Genomic DNA, 18,276 nt, shown 5'->3' with positions numbered 1-18,276 from the left:
TATACATGTGTATGGGGGTGGGTTGGGCCATTTCTTTCGTCTGTTTCCTTGCGCTACCTCGCAAACGCGGGAGACAGCAACAAAGCAAAAAAAAAAAGAATTATATATATATATATATATATATATATATATATATATATATATATATATATATATATATATATATGTATTTCTTCTTTCTTTTCTTTCAAACTCTTCGCCATTTCCCGCGGAAGTGGATCATAGGGTGGGGGAGGGGGCGAAAATCCTGGGAGCCTTGAAGAATGTGTGGAAATCGTATGGTTGCGAGGCGTGGGCTATGGATAGAGTTGTGCGCAGGAGGTTGGATGTGCTGGAAATGAGATGTTTGAGGACAATGTGTGGTGTGAGGTGGTTTGATCGAGTAAGTAATGTAAAGGTAAGAGAGATGTGTGGAAATAAAAAGAGCGTGGTTGAGAGAGCAGAAGAGGGTGTTTTGAAATGGTTTGGGCACATGGAGAGAATGAGTGAAGAAAGATTGACCAAGAGGGTATATGTGTCGGAGGTGGAGGGAACGAGGAGAAGTGGGAGACCAAATTGGAGGTGGAAAGATGGAGTGAAAAAGATTTTGTGTGATCGGGGCCTGAACATGCAGGAGGGTGAAAGGAGGGCAAGGAATAGAGTGAATTGGGTCGATGTGGTATACCGGGGTTGACGTGCTGTCAGTGGATTGAATCAGGGCATGTGAAGCGTCTGGGGTAAACCATGGAAAGCTGTGTAGGTATGTATATTTGCGTGTGTGGATGTATGTATATACATGTGTATGGGGGTGGGTTGGGCCATTTCTTTCGTCTGTTTCCTTGCGCTACCTCGCAAACGCGGGAGACAGCGACAAAGCAAAAAAAAAAAAGAAAAAACTATATATATATTTCTTCTTTCTTTTCTTTCAAACTATTCGCCATTTCCCGCATTAGCGAGGTAGCGTTAAGAACAGAGGACTGGGCCTTTGAGGGAATACCCTCACCTGGCCCAATTCTCTGTTCCTTCTTTTGGAAAATTAAAAAAAAAAAAAAAAAAAAAAACGAGAGGGGAGGATTTCCAGCCCCCTGCTCCCTCCCCTTTTAGTCGCCTTCTACGACACGCAGGTAATACGTGGGAAGTATTCTTAATCCCCTATCCCCAGGGATAATATATATGGGAACTTCAGTGAAGGGCGCAAATGGGGAGGTGATAACAAGTAGTGGTGATGTGAGAAGGAGATGGAGTGAGTATTTTGAAGGTTTGTTGAATGTGTTTGATGATAGAGTGGCAGATATAGGGTGTTTTGGTCGAGGTGGTGTGCAAAGTGAGAGGGTTAGGGAAAATGATTTAGTAAACAGAGAAGAGGTAGTGAAAGCTTTGCGGAAGATGAAAGCCGGCAAGGCAGCAGGTTTGGATGGTATTGCAGTGGAATTTATTAAAAAAGGGGGTGACTGTATTGTTGACTGGTTGGTAAGGTTATTTAATGTATGTATGACTCATGGTGAGGTGCCTGAGGATTGGCGGAATGCGTGCATAGTGCCATTGTACAAAGGCAAAGGGGATAAGAGTGAGTGCTCAAATTACAGAGGTATAAGTTTGTTGAGTATTCCTGGTAAATTGTATGGGAGGGTATTGATTGAGAGGGTGAAGGCATGTACAGAGCATCAGATTGGGGAAGAGCAGTGTGGTTTCAGAAGTGGTAGAGGATGTGTGGATCAGGTGTTTGCTTTGAAGAATGTATGTGAGAAATACTTAGAAAAGCAAATGGATTTGTATGTAGCATTTATGGATCTGGAGAAGGCATATGATAGAGTTGATAGAGATGCTCTGTGGAAGGTATTAAGAATATATGGTGTGGGAGGCAAGTTGTTAGAAGCAGTGAAAAGTTTTTATCGAGGATGTAAGGCATGTGTACGTGTAGGAAGAGAGGAAAGTGATTGGTTCTCAGTGAATGTAGGTTTGCGGCAGGGGTGTGTGATGTCACCATGGTTGTTTAATTTGTTTATGGATGGGGTTGTTAGGGAGGTAAATGCAAGAGTTTTGGAAAGAGGGGCAAGTATGAAGTCTGTTGGGGATGAGAGAGCTTGGGAAGTGAGTCAGTTGTTGTTCGCTGATGATACAGCGCTGTTGGCTGATTCATGTGAGAAACTGCAGAAGCTGGTGACTGAGTTTGGTAAAGTGTGTGGAAGAAGAAAGTTAAGAGTAAATGTGAATAAGAGCAAGGTTTTTAGGTACAGTAGGGTTGAGGGTCAAGTCAATTGGGAGGTGAGTTTGAATGGAGAAAAACTGGAGGAAGTGAAGTGTTTTAGATATCTGGGAGTGGATCTGGCAGCGGATGGAACCATGGAAGTGGAAGTGGATCATAGGGTGGGGGAGGGGGCGAAAATTCTGGGGGCCTTGAAGAATGTGTGGAAGTCGAGAACATTATCTCGGAAAGCAAAAATGGGTATGTTTGAAGGAATAGTGGTTCCAACAATGTTGTATGGTTGCGAGGCGTGGGCTATGGATAGAGTTGTGCGCAGGAGGATGGATGTGCTGGAAATGAGATGTTTGAGGACAATGTGTGGTGTGAGGTGGTTTGATCGAGTGAGTAACGTAAGGGTAAGAGAGATGTGTGGAAATAAAAGGAGCATGGTTGAGAGAGCAGAAGAGGGTGTTTTGAAGTGGTTTGGGCACATGGAGAGAATGAGTGAGGAAAGATTGACCAAGAGGATATATGTGTCGGAGGTGGAGGGAACGAGGAGAAGAGGGAGACCAAATTGGAGGTGGAAAGATGGAGTGAAAAAGATTTTGTGTGATCGGGGCCTGAACATGTAGGAGGGTGAAAGGAGGGCAAGGAATAGAGTGAATTGGAGCGATGTGGTATACCGGGGTTGACGTGCTGTCAGTGGATTGAATCAAGGCATGGGAAGCGTCTGGGGTAAACCATGGAAAGCTGTGTAGGTATGTATATTTGCGTGTGTGGACGTATGTATATACATGTGTATGGGGGGGGTTGGGCCATTTCTTTCGTCTGTTTCCTTGCGCTACCTCGCAAACGCGGGAGACAGCGACAAAGTATAATAAAAAAAAATATAAAATAATATATATATATATATATATATATATATATATATATATATATATATATATATATATATATATATATATATATATATATATATATATATATATATATATGGGAGACAGCAAAAAAAAAAAATACTTCCCACGTATTCCCTGCGTGTCGTAGAAGGTGACTAAAAGGGGAGGGAGCGGGTGGCTGGAAATCCTCCCCTCTCGTTTTTTTTTCAATTTTCCAAAAGAAGGAACAGAGAAGGGGGGCCAGGTGAGGATATTCCCTCAAAGGCCCAGTCCTCTGTTCTTAACGCTACCTCACTAATACGGGAAATGGCGAATAGTATGAAAGAAAAGAAAAGATATATATATATATATATATATATATATATATATATATATATATATATATATATATATATATATATTTTTTTTTTTTTTTTTTTTTTGCTTTGTCGCTGTCTCCCGCGTTTGCGAGGTAGTGCAAGGAAACAGACGAAAGAAATGGCCCAACCCACCCCCATACACATGTATATACATACGTCCACAAACGCAAATATACATACCTACACAGCTTTCCATGGTTTACCCCAGACGCTTCACATGCCTTGATTCAATCCACTGACAGCACGTCAACCCCGGTATACCACATCGCTCCAATTCACTCTATTCCTTGCCTTCCTTTCACCCTCCTGCATGTTCAGGCCCCGATCACACAAAATCTTTTTCACTCCATCTTTCCACCTCCAATTTGGTCTCCCTCTTCTCCTCGTTCCCTCCACCTCCGACACATATATCCTCTTGGTCAATCTTTCCTCACTCATTCTCTCCATGTGCCCAAACCATTTCAAAACACCCTCTTCTGCTCTCTCAACCACGCTCTTTTTATTTCCACACATCTCTCTTACCCTTACGTTACTTACTCGATCAAACCACCTCACACCACACATTGTCCTCAAACATCTCATTTCCAGCACATCCATCCTCCTGCGCACAACTCTATCCATAGCCCACGCCTCGCAACCATACAACATTGTTGGAACCACTATTCCTTCAAACATAACCATTTTTGCTTTCCGAGATAATGTTCTCGACTTCCACACATTCTTCAAGGCTCCCAGAATTTTCGCCCCCTCCCCCACCCTATGATCCACTTCCGCTTCCATGGTTCCATCCGCTGCCAGATCCACTCCCAGATATCTAAAACACTTCACTTCCTCCAGTTTTTCTCCATTCAAACTCACCTCCCAATTGACTTGACCCTCAACCCTACTGTACCTAATAACCTTGCTCTTATTCACATTTACTCTTAACTTTCTTCTTTCACACACACACATATATATATATATATATATATATATATATATATATATATATATTTTTTTTTTTTTTTTCAAACTATTCGCCGTTTCCCGCATTAGCGAGGTAGCGTTAAGAACAGAGGACTGGGCCTTTGAGGGAATACCCTCACCTGGCCCAATTCTCTGTTCCTTCTTTTGGAAAAAAAAAAAAAAAAAAAAAAAAAAAAAAAAAAAAACGAGAGGGGAGGATTTCCAGCCCCCCGCTCCCTCCCCTTTTAGTCGCCTTCTACGACACGCAGGGAATACGTGGGAAGTATTCTTAATCCCCTATCCCCAGGGATAATATATATATATATATATATATATATATATATATATATATATATATATTTTTTTTTTTTTTTTTTCAAACTATTCGCCATTTCCCGCGTTAGCGAGGTAGCGTTAAGAACAGAGAACTGGGCCACTGAGGGAATATCCTCACCTGGCCCCCTTCTCTGTTCCTTCTTTTGGAAAATTAAAAAAAATTGAGAGCGGAGGATTTCCAGCCCCCCGCTCCCTCCCCTTTTAGTCGCCTTCTACGACACGCAGGGAATACGTGGGAAGTATTCTTTCTCCCCTATCCCCAGGGATAATATATATATATATATATATGTCTTTGTATGTATATATATTTATACGTTGAAATGTATAGGTATGTATATGTGCATGTGTGGACGTGTATGTATATACATTTGTATGTGGGTGAGTTGGGCCATTCTTTTGTCTGTTTCCTTGTGCTACCTCGCTAACACGGGAGACAGCGATAAAGTATACTGAATAAATATAACAGTGCTCAAATTTGAGTGTTTGGTAAATGAGGAAATGAAGTTCTGTAGACAGGAACTAGGAGTTATTTTGTAAGGATCTATGAAATTTACAATGGAGTAGTAGGAACATGGGTAATTCTAACCTCAAATACAGGAGGAATGGTAAGAAATAGGAAAGAATGTTTTATTAAAAGGTGTCAGAAAGCAGGGGAGCTTTGTGATGTGCAGTGGTGGTTATTGATGGAACTCCAGTCAGTTAGCATTTATGAGGTATGAGGGAGCAAAGAATACAAGCAGCAAGAGACTGTTGGCTCCTTTTGAGGCTGTTTGAGATAGTTTTATAAAAAAAGTGAAAAACTCGTAGATTAATGTGGTAAGAATAGAAAAATTTGTATTTCAAAGAGAAAACAATGTAAACTTTTCATGCAACTAGGGTAGCACAAATAATGTCAGGAGTGGATTTCTAGCAAAATATTTATTATCTGCTTTTAGATGTATCTATTGTACTGCTTTCAACAACTCTTATTGGTTAATCATTCCTTATATAGCAGTATAAGAAAGGAGGAACATAAAGATTTTGTAAAGAATATTGTGGACAAGGTAGGAGAAAATCCAAAACTTTTCCATATATTATCATGCTAAGAGATTCAGAGGGAGTAATTGTAGAGGATGATATAAGGATATGTGAAAAACTGAGTAACAATTTCAAAAGTGTTTTCATAATGGAAGATCAAATAGCCCCAACACCAGTGAGATGAAATGAGGAGAAGGCTTTAGAAAACATTGTGATATCTTGAAAAGACATTAACAATATACTAAATAATTTTGGCCCAGAGAAGGCTCATGGTGTACAGTTGAAATTCCACATGTCTGGAAAGTGTGTGCATATAAGCTAGAAAAAAAACTCCTGAAATACTGTTCATGATTTCACTGGAAAGAGACAAAGTACCAAGGGAGTGAAGAAAGGCACACACCATACCTGTCTATAAGGATAAAGACTGGAAACAGGCATAGAAGTATAGACCAGTTTTAACTTACAAGTGTGGTTTGTATTCTGGAAAAAGATAAGTAAGATCTGGAAAAGATAACTAAATGGAGGAATTGCCTAGTTGAGAGGCAGAGCCCATCTTTTCTGGGAAAAGGGATTTCTACAAGAGAGTGAGTATTGTCTTGGAAAACAGAAGACTGGATGGAGCATTTGTATCTGGACTGCATAAGAGGCTGATTAAGGAAGTTGATCACTGGAGGAGCCATCTCTAAATGGCTTGGGGTTACCAGCAGATTGCCACTGGGTTGTGTTCTGTTTCTTAATCTATGCACATTATTCATCCACATGTAAGGATTCCTACCTGAATATGATACTGATGATGCAAAGGTCATTAAGATGTCAAAAGTAAGGTGGATTGCCTTTACTTACAAAGGGTCCTTGTTGGTTTGATAGTTGATGAAATTTAATGTGAGCATGTGTAAAGTAATGAGGATGGAACAAAGTGAAAGAAGGCCTCACTATGATTCTTATGTAGCAAGAAATAAGCTTCAGTGTAAAAAGGATTTGGGAGTTGACATCATCCCTAACTGTTGCCAGAAACCCACTATAGGAGAATAGTGGAGACAAACTATGTGTTATTGAATAATAATATCTTTCAGGTATATGGATGAGGAAAGACTTAGCAAGCTGTTACTATCCAGCATAAAGCAAAAACTAGAATGTGCTTCTCAGGTGTGGTCACCACACCTAAAGAGGCACAAAGTGCAATTAGAGAAGGTCCTGAGGTGGACAACAAAGATGATTCCAAAATTAAGAAAGCTGAGTTACAGGAAAGGCTTTAACTTTTCCACTATGAGAGAGAAAAGAGTGAGGGGTAACCTTATCACAACCTATAAGTTTTTAGAAAAGAGCAGTGAAATATAAAGTCAATAGTTCGTTGAGAGAAGCAAGGATTTGGCTATTAGAGGACATAACGTAGAATCAAGTGAGAAATTTATTGAAAAAAGATGTAAATAGGTATTCTTACATTATAAGAGAAGTGGATGAATGGAATAAAAGGACTGAGGACATGGTTAATGGAGACAGCATACAAAAGTTTAAGAAGTTTTATGTCAGTGAAGAAAATTAAAGAAATGGGGCCTCTCCTTAGTGTAGAGATTGCTCCCCATACAGTACAAGAAGGTAACTAAAGATTATGCTCATGTTCATAATTACATATTCTTGATGTACTGTCTTTCATCTGTTTAAATTTGTTCAAGAAGTTTTATGTCAGTGAAGAATATTAAAGAAATGGGGCCTCTCCCTAGTGTAGAGATTGCTTCCCATACAGTACAAGTAGGTAACTGATAATTATGCTCATGTTCATAATTACATATTTGTAATATACTCTCTTGCATCTGTTTAAATTAGTTTGTATTCACAGTCATCACTTAGCTTATTCCATACATCCACCTCTTTGTTTCTGTAGAAGTACTTCCAGACGTCTTCTTACCATGACTTATCACTCTTTTTGCAAATTTCAAAGAACCGTTCACTCTTAACTCTATGTCAATATCATGTCTCCCTCACATCCCTTTCTCTTCCAGTGTGGGCCACAAGTGTCTCCCCGTAACTCTGCTCATGCACTTCAGGTGCCATTGTTGTTGCAATATGTTAGATGTTGTCTGTTAAGTATATTTTTTCAAGTGGTATGACAGGTAAGACATACTCTAATTTCAGTTTAGTGTATGCTGAATATTTTACAAAGAATTTCTGTATTCATATGCATAATGATAACTGGCATTTCTTGCTCTCCTCAAAGATTTTCCCTAAGTTTTAGCAAATAGGTGTCATGGGCTTCCTTTCACTGTGTCCCATCTTTTTTTTGCATTTGGTTGGAATTAACAAGAAACCAAGATGTGGAAATGAATTATTGGATAGGATCATGTGGTATGACTAGATGGAATGAAGAAAGTTATGAGGTGGTGTATGAGGGATTTGGTATGGAAGGAAAGAATTCTGTTGCCATCCTTCTGTTGGAAATACTTTCTGGGAGTTCAGTTACTCATAATCAATACATCCACTTTTTTATGACATCGTTCTGTTGGGAAAAGTTTGAAATGCATCCTTAGAGTTCAAGGACACATAATTAGCACATCCATTATCTTTTAAGGCTACTTCTCACTCTGACTCCAGTCCTGCAGATATAGTTCCCAAAATTGATGAATGTGTGTGTTTGAACCACCCCATGTGAATGTGAAATTAGTTAAAGATGTTAGATGAGTACATAGTTAAGTATTTAGTGATAGTTGTTGGTTTGTTTTAGAAGTCCAGAAGATTTGTAATGCATGACATCATCTTTCTGAACCCATACACATAGATTTAATCACAAAGTTGAATGTTTATTGGTAGGAATAGTAATGTTGTATTGTTGGCCCTGTAGATACTGGTTGAGCATGGCTGAAAGGATATACTTGATCACCCTTTCCTGTGTTATCGAGGTAGCACAAGGAACAGATGAAGAAAGGCCACATATGCTCACACTCATTCTCTGTCTGTCGTGTAATGCACCGTATCCACAGCTAGGTCCTGCAGACATTTCCATGGTTTTTCCCAGACACTCCACATGCTCTGGTTAAGTGCACTGACAGCATATCGACCCCAGTACTCGGTTGTTCCAATTCACTCTATTCCATGCAAGCCTTGAACCATTCACCATATTCAGATCCCAATTGCTCAAAATCTTTTTCATCCATCCTTCCATCTCCAGTTTGGTCTCCCCTTTCGCCTTGTTCCCTCTACTTCTGACACAGTCCTGGTAGAAAAAACTGTCATGATAGGGCCTGCACATGTACTTTTTGCCCATTTGTATCATACCTCCAAAACATTACTTTGAAGTGACGAAAAATACTGGGGCAGCTCATGGACGTTGGGATAGCAACAGGTAGTAGTCTGTCTGCCTGGAGCTATTGTGGTGGGTCAATTTTTTTTTTCTGTTGTCCCCCTGAAATCCTCTTTTTTACCCTACCCACATGTGGTTTGTGGTGGGTTTGTCTTGACTAGAGAGGATATTGCTGCTATTGTACCCTTGTACAAAGCAGAGAAATGTGATAAAGAAATAGCTGAAACTATAGGGCTGGCACTACGAAGTATGCAAAGATGGACAAAGTGCTTCATTGACAGTGTTGGCATTGACTTCTTACCCAAGAGAAGTGACCTAAACAACCTCATATCTCTTCCCAACACACTCTGAAGATTATCCAGCATCAAGTAGACGAGAATCCACAACAGTTACAGGAAGACAACCTTAGGCTACTTTGTTATGTGTCAGTACATACTATTTGTAGCCGGCTTCATGGTAACTTGAAATTCAAGAGATGTATTGCGCAAGAACAGACTCATATTTGCCTGGAAATGTTTGCAGTTGGACAAAGAAAAATGGAAGAAAGTGTTGTGGTCTGTTGAGGCTACATATGATGTTACTGGCAGCCAGAGGCAAAGTTACTGGAGGCTTGTTCGTAACATTTATGACCCTAAGGACATTCAAGCAACTGTAAAATTTCCAGACTCACTTATGGTTTGGGGGCTTTTGGCTATAATGGTGTTGGAAGTCTTGTGTTTTTACCTCCAAATCTGACTATGAATGATACCTGGAGCTATTGTGTTTTGAGAAGACTGGTTGTGACATTTTTTTATGTAAGATGGTGCACCGTGCCACACTGCTGAATTGATACTTGACTGGTTTGCATTTTGTTTTATGACATATAGTCATGACTGGCCAGGTAACTCACCTGACTTTAACCCTGTTGAGAACTTGATGTCGATTGTAAAGTCATAGTTGTGTGAGTGGGATACACCCAGCATTCCTAAACTCCAGGTTGCCATCCAGGATATTTGGACAACCTTGACCCTACATACCTTCAGCATCTTGTAGCATCTGTTCCCAAGAGCCTTCAGGATTGTATTAAGGTGAAGGGATGTCATATGAAGTACTAAGGGGGGGGTGAGTACCTGTTTTACTTGTTTATTGATATTCTGTATGATGCATCACACTGTAAGTAGGGCACGCGAATTTTTTCCGCCAGCACCGCTATCACCCTTTCCTCTCTGATTCTCACTATATGTCCAAAACATTTCAGCACACCCTTTTCAGCTCCCTGAACCACACCCTTTTTATTACCACACATCTCTCTTACCCTTTCTTTACTTATCTGATCAAACCACCTCACATCATATATGTTGTCCTCAAACATTTACCTCACATCATATATTGTCCTCAAACATTTTATTTCCTAAACATCCACCCGCCTCCACACAGCCATATCTATAGCCTGTGCCTTACATTCATTCATATGATGTTGTTGGGACTACTATACCTTCAAATATACCCATTTTTGCCGCAGATAGCATTTTCTCTCCACATTCTGCAGTACTCCCAGAACCTTCATCCCCTCTCCCACCATGACTCACTTCTGCTTCCATGAAGCCATTGGCTGCCATATCCACTCCCAGGTATCTATAAAACATTTCATGTCCTCCAATTTTTCTCCATTCAAACTCACACCTGCCAACTTACCTGTCCCTCAATCATGCAAAACCTAATAAGATTGCTTTTATATACATTTGCTCTCAACTTCCTCCTTTCAGACTCTCTTCCAATCATCAGTTTCTGCAGTTTCTCACTTGAATCTGCCACCAGTGCTGTATCATCATCAGAGAACGACTGACTCGCTTCCCAGGCCCTATCATCCCCCACAGACTGCATTCTCATCCCTCTCTCCAAGACTTGCATTTACCTCCCTCACCACCCCATCCATAAACAAATTAAACAACCATCATGGCATTAAACACCCCTACTGCAGACTAACCTTCACTTGGAACAGTTCACTCTCTTCTCTAACAACTTTTACACATGCCTTTACACCCTTGATAAAAACTTGTCACTGCTTCTAGCAACTTTGCTTCCACACTATATATTCTTAAGACCTTCCACAAGACATCTCTATTAGCCCTATCATATGCTTTTTCAAGATCCACAAATACCACTTATAGATACATCTGTTTGTCTAAGTATATCTCTCAAACACATTCTATGAAGCAAATACCTGATCCATACGTCCTGTACAACTTATGAAACCACAGTGCTTTTCCCGGATCTGATGCTCTCTACATGCTTTCAACCTCTCACTCGGTATCCTCCGATACAACTTACAAGGTACAGTCAACAAACTTATACCTCTGTAGTTTGAACACTCGCCTTTACCTCCCTTGTCTTTCCCCCTTGGAACTATACATGCATTCTGCTGGCAATCCTCAGGCACCATACTATGATGCATACACACATTGAAAACCCTTGCCAACCAGTCAGCAATGCAGTTACCCCCTTTCTTAATAAATTCAACTGCAATACTATCCACTCCAGCCCTCCTGTCACATTTGATTTTACAGTTTTCACCACCTCTTGGCTCTGCACCAAACTACTCTCCATGACTCTCACTTCACATAACACCCAGACCCAAACACCCTAAGTCCGCCACATTATCATTCAGACTCATTGAACAGTCCTTCAAGATGCTCTCTGCATCTCCTTTTTTATCACTACTAGTTACCACTCCCCCTTCCTTTCACTGCTGTTCCTATTTGTTCTTTTTTTCACATTATTAACATCCTTCCAAAACATCATCTTATTCTTTCTAAAGTTTACTGATATTGGCTCACCCATCTGTCATTTGCTCCCTTTTTCAACCCATGCACCATCCTCTTGACCTCCAGCCACTTTCTCTTGTACATACTCCAATCCTGTACACTATCCTCCCTTTGAGTGCAGCCCAAATGCCTCTCTTTTCTTTCATTGTCATCTTTACTTCATCCCACCACTCACCATACTTTCTGATCCGCCCATCTCCCACCGTCCGCATGCCACATGTATTTCTTCCACATGCCCAGCACTGCTTCCCTGAGAACCTCCCGTACTTCACCCACTCCCCCTGCTTCATTTCCTCTCACCCTTTGCTATTCTACACAGAATGTCTCCTGGTATTTCTTCACATGTCTTTTTTCCAACCTCACTCTTGCCATTCTGTTCTCACCAATATTGTTTCCTCTTCTTTGGAAACCTCTATAAACCTTCACGCTCGCCTACACAAGCTGCTCCTCTTAGCACATTTTCATCCAAAAGTCTCTTTTACATGCCTGTCATTTGATATGTAATTTGATAATGCTGCTAACCATCTTTCCTATTCACATACTTGTGCATGTCCCTCTCTTAAAACCAGGTATTCAAAGTCACCAGTCCTTTTTCAGCACACAGCTCTGCAAGCTTTTCACCATTTCCATTTATAGTACTGAACACCCCAAATTTCCAATTTGTACCCTCAACTGCTACGTTACCAACCATTTGAATTACCTGTCATTAAAACCCAGCCTCTCACATCAAAACTACTGACACAACCATTCATTTGCTTCCAAAGAACTTACCTCTGATAACCTTTCTTCTCATGGCCAGGTGCATAAGCTTTCATTTTTACCCACATCAATTGTACCTTCTTACACTTTTTCACATACTCCCACAGCTTGTGCTTCAGCAGTAGTGTTTCTCCTTCCATAGCTTATGTTACAGACCATTCTTCCCCTTAACCAGAATGTCCAAGTTTCATCCCACAAACATATTACCTATCTTTTCTCTTTTCTCATCTTAGTTACATCCAAATACATTTAGACTGAACCTTCAAGGAGGTTGAACATTCCTAGCTGGGCTCCTTCTTCTGTTCCCTCTTTTAGAAATTGCAGTACAAGAACAGGTGTTTTCAGCCCCACACTTCCATCCGCTTAGTTGCCTTCCACATCACACAGAGATTACGGTGGAGTAGAATTCTTTCTCCACTACCCCATGGATAACTGTTCTTACTACTTGCTGGTGGCTGATTCAGGTGAGAAACTGCAGAAGCTGGTGACTGAGTTTGGTAGTGTGAAAGAAGAAAGCTGAGAGTAAATGTGAATAAGAGCAAGGTTATTAGGTACAGTAGGATTGAGGGACAAGTCAACTGGGAGGTAAGTTTGAATGGAGAAAAACTGGAGGAAGTGAAGTGCTTTAGATATCTGGGAGTGGATTTAGCAGTGGATGGAACCATTGAAGCGGAAGTGAATCATATGGTGGGGGAGGGGGCGAAAGTTCTGGGAGTGTTGAAGAATGTGTGGAAGTCGAGAACGTTATCTTGGAAAGCAAAAATGGGTATGTTTGAAGGATTAGTGGTTCCAACAATGATATATGGTTGCAAGGTGTGGGCTATAGATAGAACTATGCCAAGGAGGGTGTATGTACTGGAAATGAGATGTTTGAGGACAATATATGGTGTGAGGGGGTTTGATCGAGTAAGCAATGAAAGGGTAAGAGAGATGTGTGGTGATAAAAAGTGTGGTTGAGAGAGCAGAAGAGGGTGTTTTGAAATGGTTTAGTCACATGGAGAGAATGAGTGAGGAAAGATTGACAAAGAGGATATATGTGTTAGAAGTGGAAGGAACGAAGAGAAGTGGGAGACCAAATTGGAGGTGGAAGGATGGAGTGAAAAAGATTTTGAGTGATTGGGGCCTGAACATGCAGGAGGGTGAAAGGCGTGGAAGGAATAGAGTGAATTGGAACGATGTGGTATACCGGGGGCGACGTGCTGTCAATGGATTGAACCAGGGCTTGTGAAGCGTCTGAGGTAAACCATGGAAAGTTCTGTGGGGCCTGGATGTAGAAAGGGAGCTGTGGTTTCGGTGTATTATACATGACAGCTAGAGACTGAGTGTGAACGAATGTGGCCTTTGTTGTCTTTTCCTAACGCTGCCTCATGCACATGCGGGGGGAGGGGGTTGTTATTTCATGTGTGGCGAGGTGGCGACAGGAATGAATAAGGACAGACATTATGAATTATGTACATGTGTATATATGTATATGTCTGTGTGTGTATATATATGTGTGTATGTTGAGATGTATAGGTATGTATATGTGCGTGTGTGGATGTGTATGTATATACATGTGTATGTGGGTGGGTTGGGCCATTCTTTCGTCTGTTTCCTTGCGCTACCTCGCTAACGCAGGAGACAGCGACAAAGTATAATAAATAAGATAAATAACTACTTGCCTATTAAAATGTAGAAGTTTTTCAGCAATAAGATTTGCCAGTGAATTTATCTAATTTGGCCCAACTTGTGCATAATATCATTATCTAATAGGTTTTGCATGTCACCTGGGCAGATTCAGAATATCGCTGAGTAGATATTATTTTCACATTTAGAAATTTTGCTTGTATTTGTTACCGGGGGCAGAATATGGTAAAAGTATATACAGCTATGTTTACAAACCAATCTGCCATAGATTATGCAGCTCCATTTTGCCCACTGGGAGAGGAAAGGTATTATAGAGTAATACTTTTTTTTGCATGTTTGGAAAGGTAGATTTTTTTTAGGTAGTTATTTGTAGGACTTGTGAATATTTTTACTTGAAATTTTAGTAAGTTTTCATTTCTAAATTTGTATATCCTTATATTTTACTAATTATAAAGTCAGATACTTCTTTTCACAGTTTCTCGAGCATAGTAAAACAACACATGCCATGGGTCGAGTTGGAGAAGTAGATGAGGTGGCAAGAGGTGTTGTATTTCTGGCTTCTGACAATGCTTCTTTCATCACTGGTGTTACTCTGCCCATTGATGGTGGTCGTTCCATCATGTGTCCACGTTGATAGTGATGCGCTAAGCAGGTATAGAGGTGTTATATCTGTTATAGTTAATGGATTGGTAATACCAACTCCTTTTTCCCATCAGTAGACTGGAATTAAGTATCTTAGTGCAAACATTCTTAATATCTTTCCTCATTATTCAGCTTGAAAGCACTATCTTCTCAATAGTCAATTCGAATTAAAGTTTCTCACTGATGATTGCTCCCAAATCTCTGATGATTGCTTAATTTGCTATTTCTTTTCCTGTAGTGTCTGTGTATTGCACTATTGCAGTGCAGTAATGTAATCTCTCTTATGACAAATGTGTTCAGATTTCTCAATAATTAAAACAATTTCTTATCTGCCATCTGTAGATAATTTCAAGGTCTCTTTAAAGTTTTTCTTGATCCCCATCTGTTTTATAACAAGTGAACTCCTGTGCCACTTCTTAGCTTTTTGTGACTCACCCTTAACAGGCAATTGACTACTACCTAATGCCCCTGCTTAATGTTCCAAACCAACTGCTTCTACCTACAGTTTATAACTAATGCTCCTACCTAAATATTCATAAAATACATCTAGATGTTGCTCCTACCATTTTGCCAAAAGGCAGGGCTAGCACATAGTGCTCACCACAGGAAAATCTAGGGTTATGAAGAATGGCTGTGTGAATTAAATGTTTTCAAGTGTTATGTATGACAGAGATTGTGTGTCTGTGGACAGAGTGCCGTTAGTTCATGTGTCAGTAAGGTAGAAAGAAGAGACAGCTGCCTGTGTCAGAGGGCAGCAACTTGACAACCATTTTTTTTTTTCCAAAAGAAGGAACAGAGAAGGGGGCCAGGTGAGGATATTCCCTCAGAGGCCCAGTCCTCTGATCATAACGCTACCTCGCTAACGTGGGAAATGGCGAATAGTATAAAAAAAAAAAAATTGCAAAGAGTATTGTGGCAAGAACAGTCTTTTGCAGTATCCTAGACAGTACATCAGATGCATCTCCATTTGCAGTTACTTTGAATTTTCTGTTGGTTAAAAATTCTTTGCTTAATTTTTTCAATGTTTTGTTTTATATTTTGACTTACTACTTTAATGACAAAATTTTGCAAAATAAAAAAACAATGTCCTCTCTTCTCCCATCCATCAGACTTTTGCTCATGTCATTATAATGGACCAGAAGTTGTGTTTGCATGTTAAGAGGCAAAGAGAGAGCTAAGTATAAGCAAGTGTGCCCCAGATTGATATGGGCAAAAATGAAAGTGGATTACAAGAGGTGGGCATTTAATGGAGCTTATACCCTAGGCAAAAAGAGGACTAATGAAGACAGGCAAATGTTTTTGGAGATGAGTGGTATGTCAGTAGTTTTGATGCAAGGGATCTATCTATCTAGCTGACTATATCTTTGATGCCTGTTCCCTCCGGGAACTCCAATCAAGGGAGTGCCCATGACCAGAGAGTTCCCACTTATCCCCATCTTTACATGCCTCCCTCACATATGCTGTACCACACAGTCTTCCCCCATTTTTCTCCCCTTAGTATTTTTCCACTTTATTTCCCCATGTCACAGGTGGTCTTCCTCTCACACCAACCCATGTAATTGTACTCTCATACACTCTATATGTAGACTACCCATCTTGCATTCTTTTCACATGCTCAAACCCCCTCAGTATTACGTTTCACCCTCTCTAACACTGCAATTAGTTTCCTTTGCATTCCCTGCCAAACTGCAACTTTCATACATTCATCATTTTTTCATTACATTGAGACAAACCTTATGCTCCTCTCACATGTCTCATTTCCACAGCCTGGGGTTTTGACCTCTGAATCATCTATGTTTCGGTTACATAGGTCAGAGTTGGGAAGACTGTGCTGTCCCTAAATCCTCTCTTTATTTCCATACACCCATACCCTTTATTATTCTATTAAGGGACCCACTGTCTCTTCTACCCTTGTTGCTCTTCCATATTACCAAAGTTACCCAAGACAGCTTCAAAATACTTAAATTCCTTCACCAAAATAGCTTAGTACATTTTCTTTTTCACTCTCTAGGTTTTTGAAAGATCTGTATTTTCACTCTCCTTTGAAACACCATTACTTTTCTTTTACTTGCACTAGCCACCATACCTCACAGCTGCACTCAATCTCTGCAGCTCCTTTCCATAGTTTTGCTTTCATGTCTCTTATCACTCCATCCTTAAGTGATGTCATACAGCCCTGCCTCACATCCACATGTATCCCAGCCTTCCATTCACTCTTACACATGCAAATGCTCCTCTATATAATGCTTCACATCATCCAACAGTTGTCTCTCATCCCTTATATCCTTTGTGCATCCCATAAAGAATTCCACTCGACTCTGTTATACTGTCAAATGATTTCTCCAGATCCATAAAAGCTGCATACAACTAATTACCTTTTGGAGAATACTTTCCCACTGTCGTCTCCTCCATAAAAGCATATTCCACATATCTCCTAACTTTCCTGAAACCCTCTTGCTCTTCACTTATTCTGCATTCAGTCACTTCCTTCCCTCTTTAAGTGAACATTCTTGCATAAATTTTTCCTTGTATCCTGAGCAGACTTATTTCCCTTTTCTGGGGAAGGAGTGGTCGTTAATACCAAAAGTCTGTTTAATTGAATGTAACTTGTTTCTATGCCACACTAAGTTCACACACTTTCTTTTAATTCGTCTATCACTGTAGGGTTTGGTGTGTGTTGCGATGGTTGGGCGGTAGGCAGTTGCCAAGGAGGCAGGAGTCAGACTCAGATGGAGATGATGCCACCTCTCTCCTGTGAATGGATAGTTCTTTAATAAAATGAGGATGGACTGCTTGCTTTTATTGCACCTCTTACATGGCACAGTGAGTAGGATTCGAACTTACACAGGAAAATCCCAAGTTATGGCAAGGCTGCTCACCTTCTTCAGGAGATGGGGCGCACCCAAGGAAATGGAAGGTTTCTAAAAAGAAAATGGGGAATCATGACCCGCATTTCCACCCGCACTTCCACCAGTCCAATGGATGCGCTGAAGCAGTGGTAAAGGCAGCTAAATAGGTGTTGAGGGGCAACACTGGTGTTGGAGGTAGCCTGCACAACAGCAAAGCAACTCAGGCTATGCCCCAATATCTCAACACCACCCCTAAGGAGGATAAGTCACCCGCACAGCTGGCAGCAGGAAGACAGTTGCGAAACAGGGAGCGGGCCAGAGCAGAGAGCTAGGCTGTCGTACAGGGCAGCCCAGCAGATGACACTGCTACGCTGCCCCAGCTGTCCGTGGGCATCCCAACTGCGTGGAGGACGTCGCTTCGAAGGTGTGGGACAGGTTGGGTATGGTAGTGCAGGTGAAGCCACCTGTCTGCAAAACCGACTTAACCTATGGCCCCGGGTTTCGCCGATCCCGACGACACCCGTTGATCAAGGACAGTACCCACCAGCAGCGGTTTTGCCCCCAGTTGTCGCGACACCCAG

The 18,276-nt window shown here is 40.8% G+C and overlaps 1 protein-coding gene across 5 annotated transcripts in view; it reads left to right on the top strand.

Annotated features, from left to right (window-relative positions):
- Window positions 1–17,636, top strand: part of LOC139765353 (2,5-dichloro-2,5-cyclohexadiene-1,4-diol dehydrogenase LinX-like) — a 95,415-nt gene extending 77,779 nt beyond the window's left edge. For 4 of the 5 annotated variants that reach the window (XM_071692730.1, XM_071692731.1, XM_071692734.1 and 1 more), the window contains exons 6-7: window positions 14,680–14,856; window positions 17,511–17,636. In XM_071692730.1, coding sequence (XP_071548831.1) covers window positions 14,680–14,838 — 159 coding nt within the window. In that variant the 3' untranslated portion in view covers window positions 14,839–14,856; window positions 17,511–17,636. Of the gene's footprint in view, window positions 1–7,720; window positions 7,832–14,679; window positions 14,857–17,510 lie in introns of those variants that run through there. The other variant, XM_071692732.1, reaches the window with a different exon arrangement.
- The last annotated feature ends 640 nt before the right edge of the window (window positions 17,637–18,276 follow it).

This window comes from Panulirus ornatus, chromosome 54 (genome assembly GCF_036320965.1).
Source record: "Panulirus ornatus isolate Po-2019 chromosome 54, ASM3632096v1, whole genome shotgun sequence".
NCBI lineage: Eukaryota > Metazoa > Arthropoda > Malacostraca > Decapoda > Palinuridae > Panulirus > Panulirus ornatus.
This window is presented reverse-complemented; position numbering and strand designations above follow the sequence as displayed.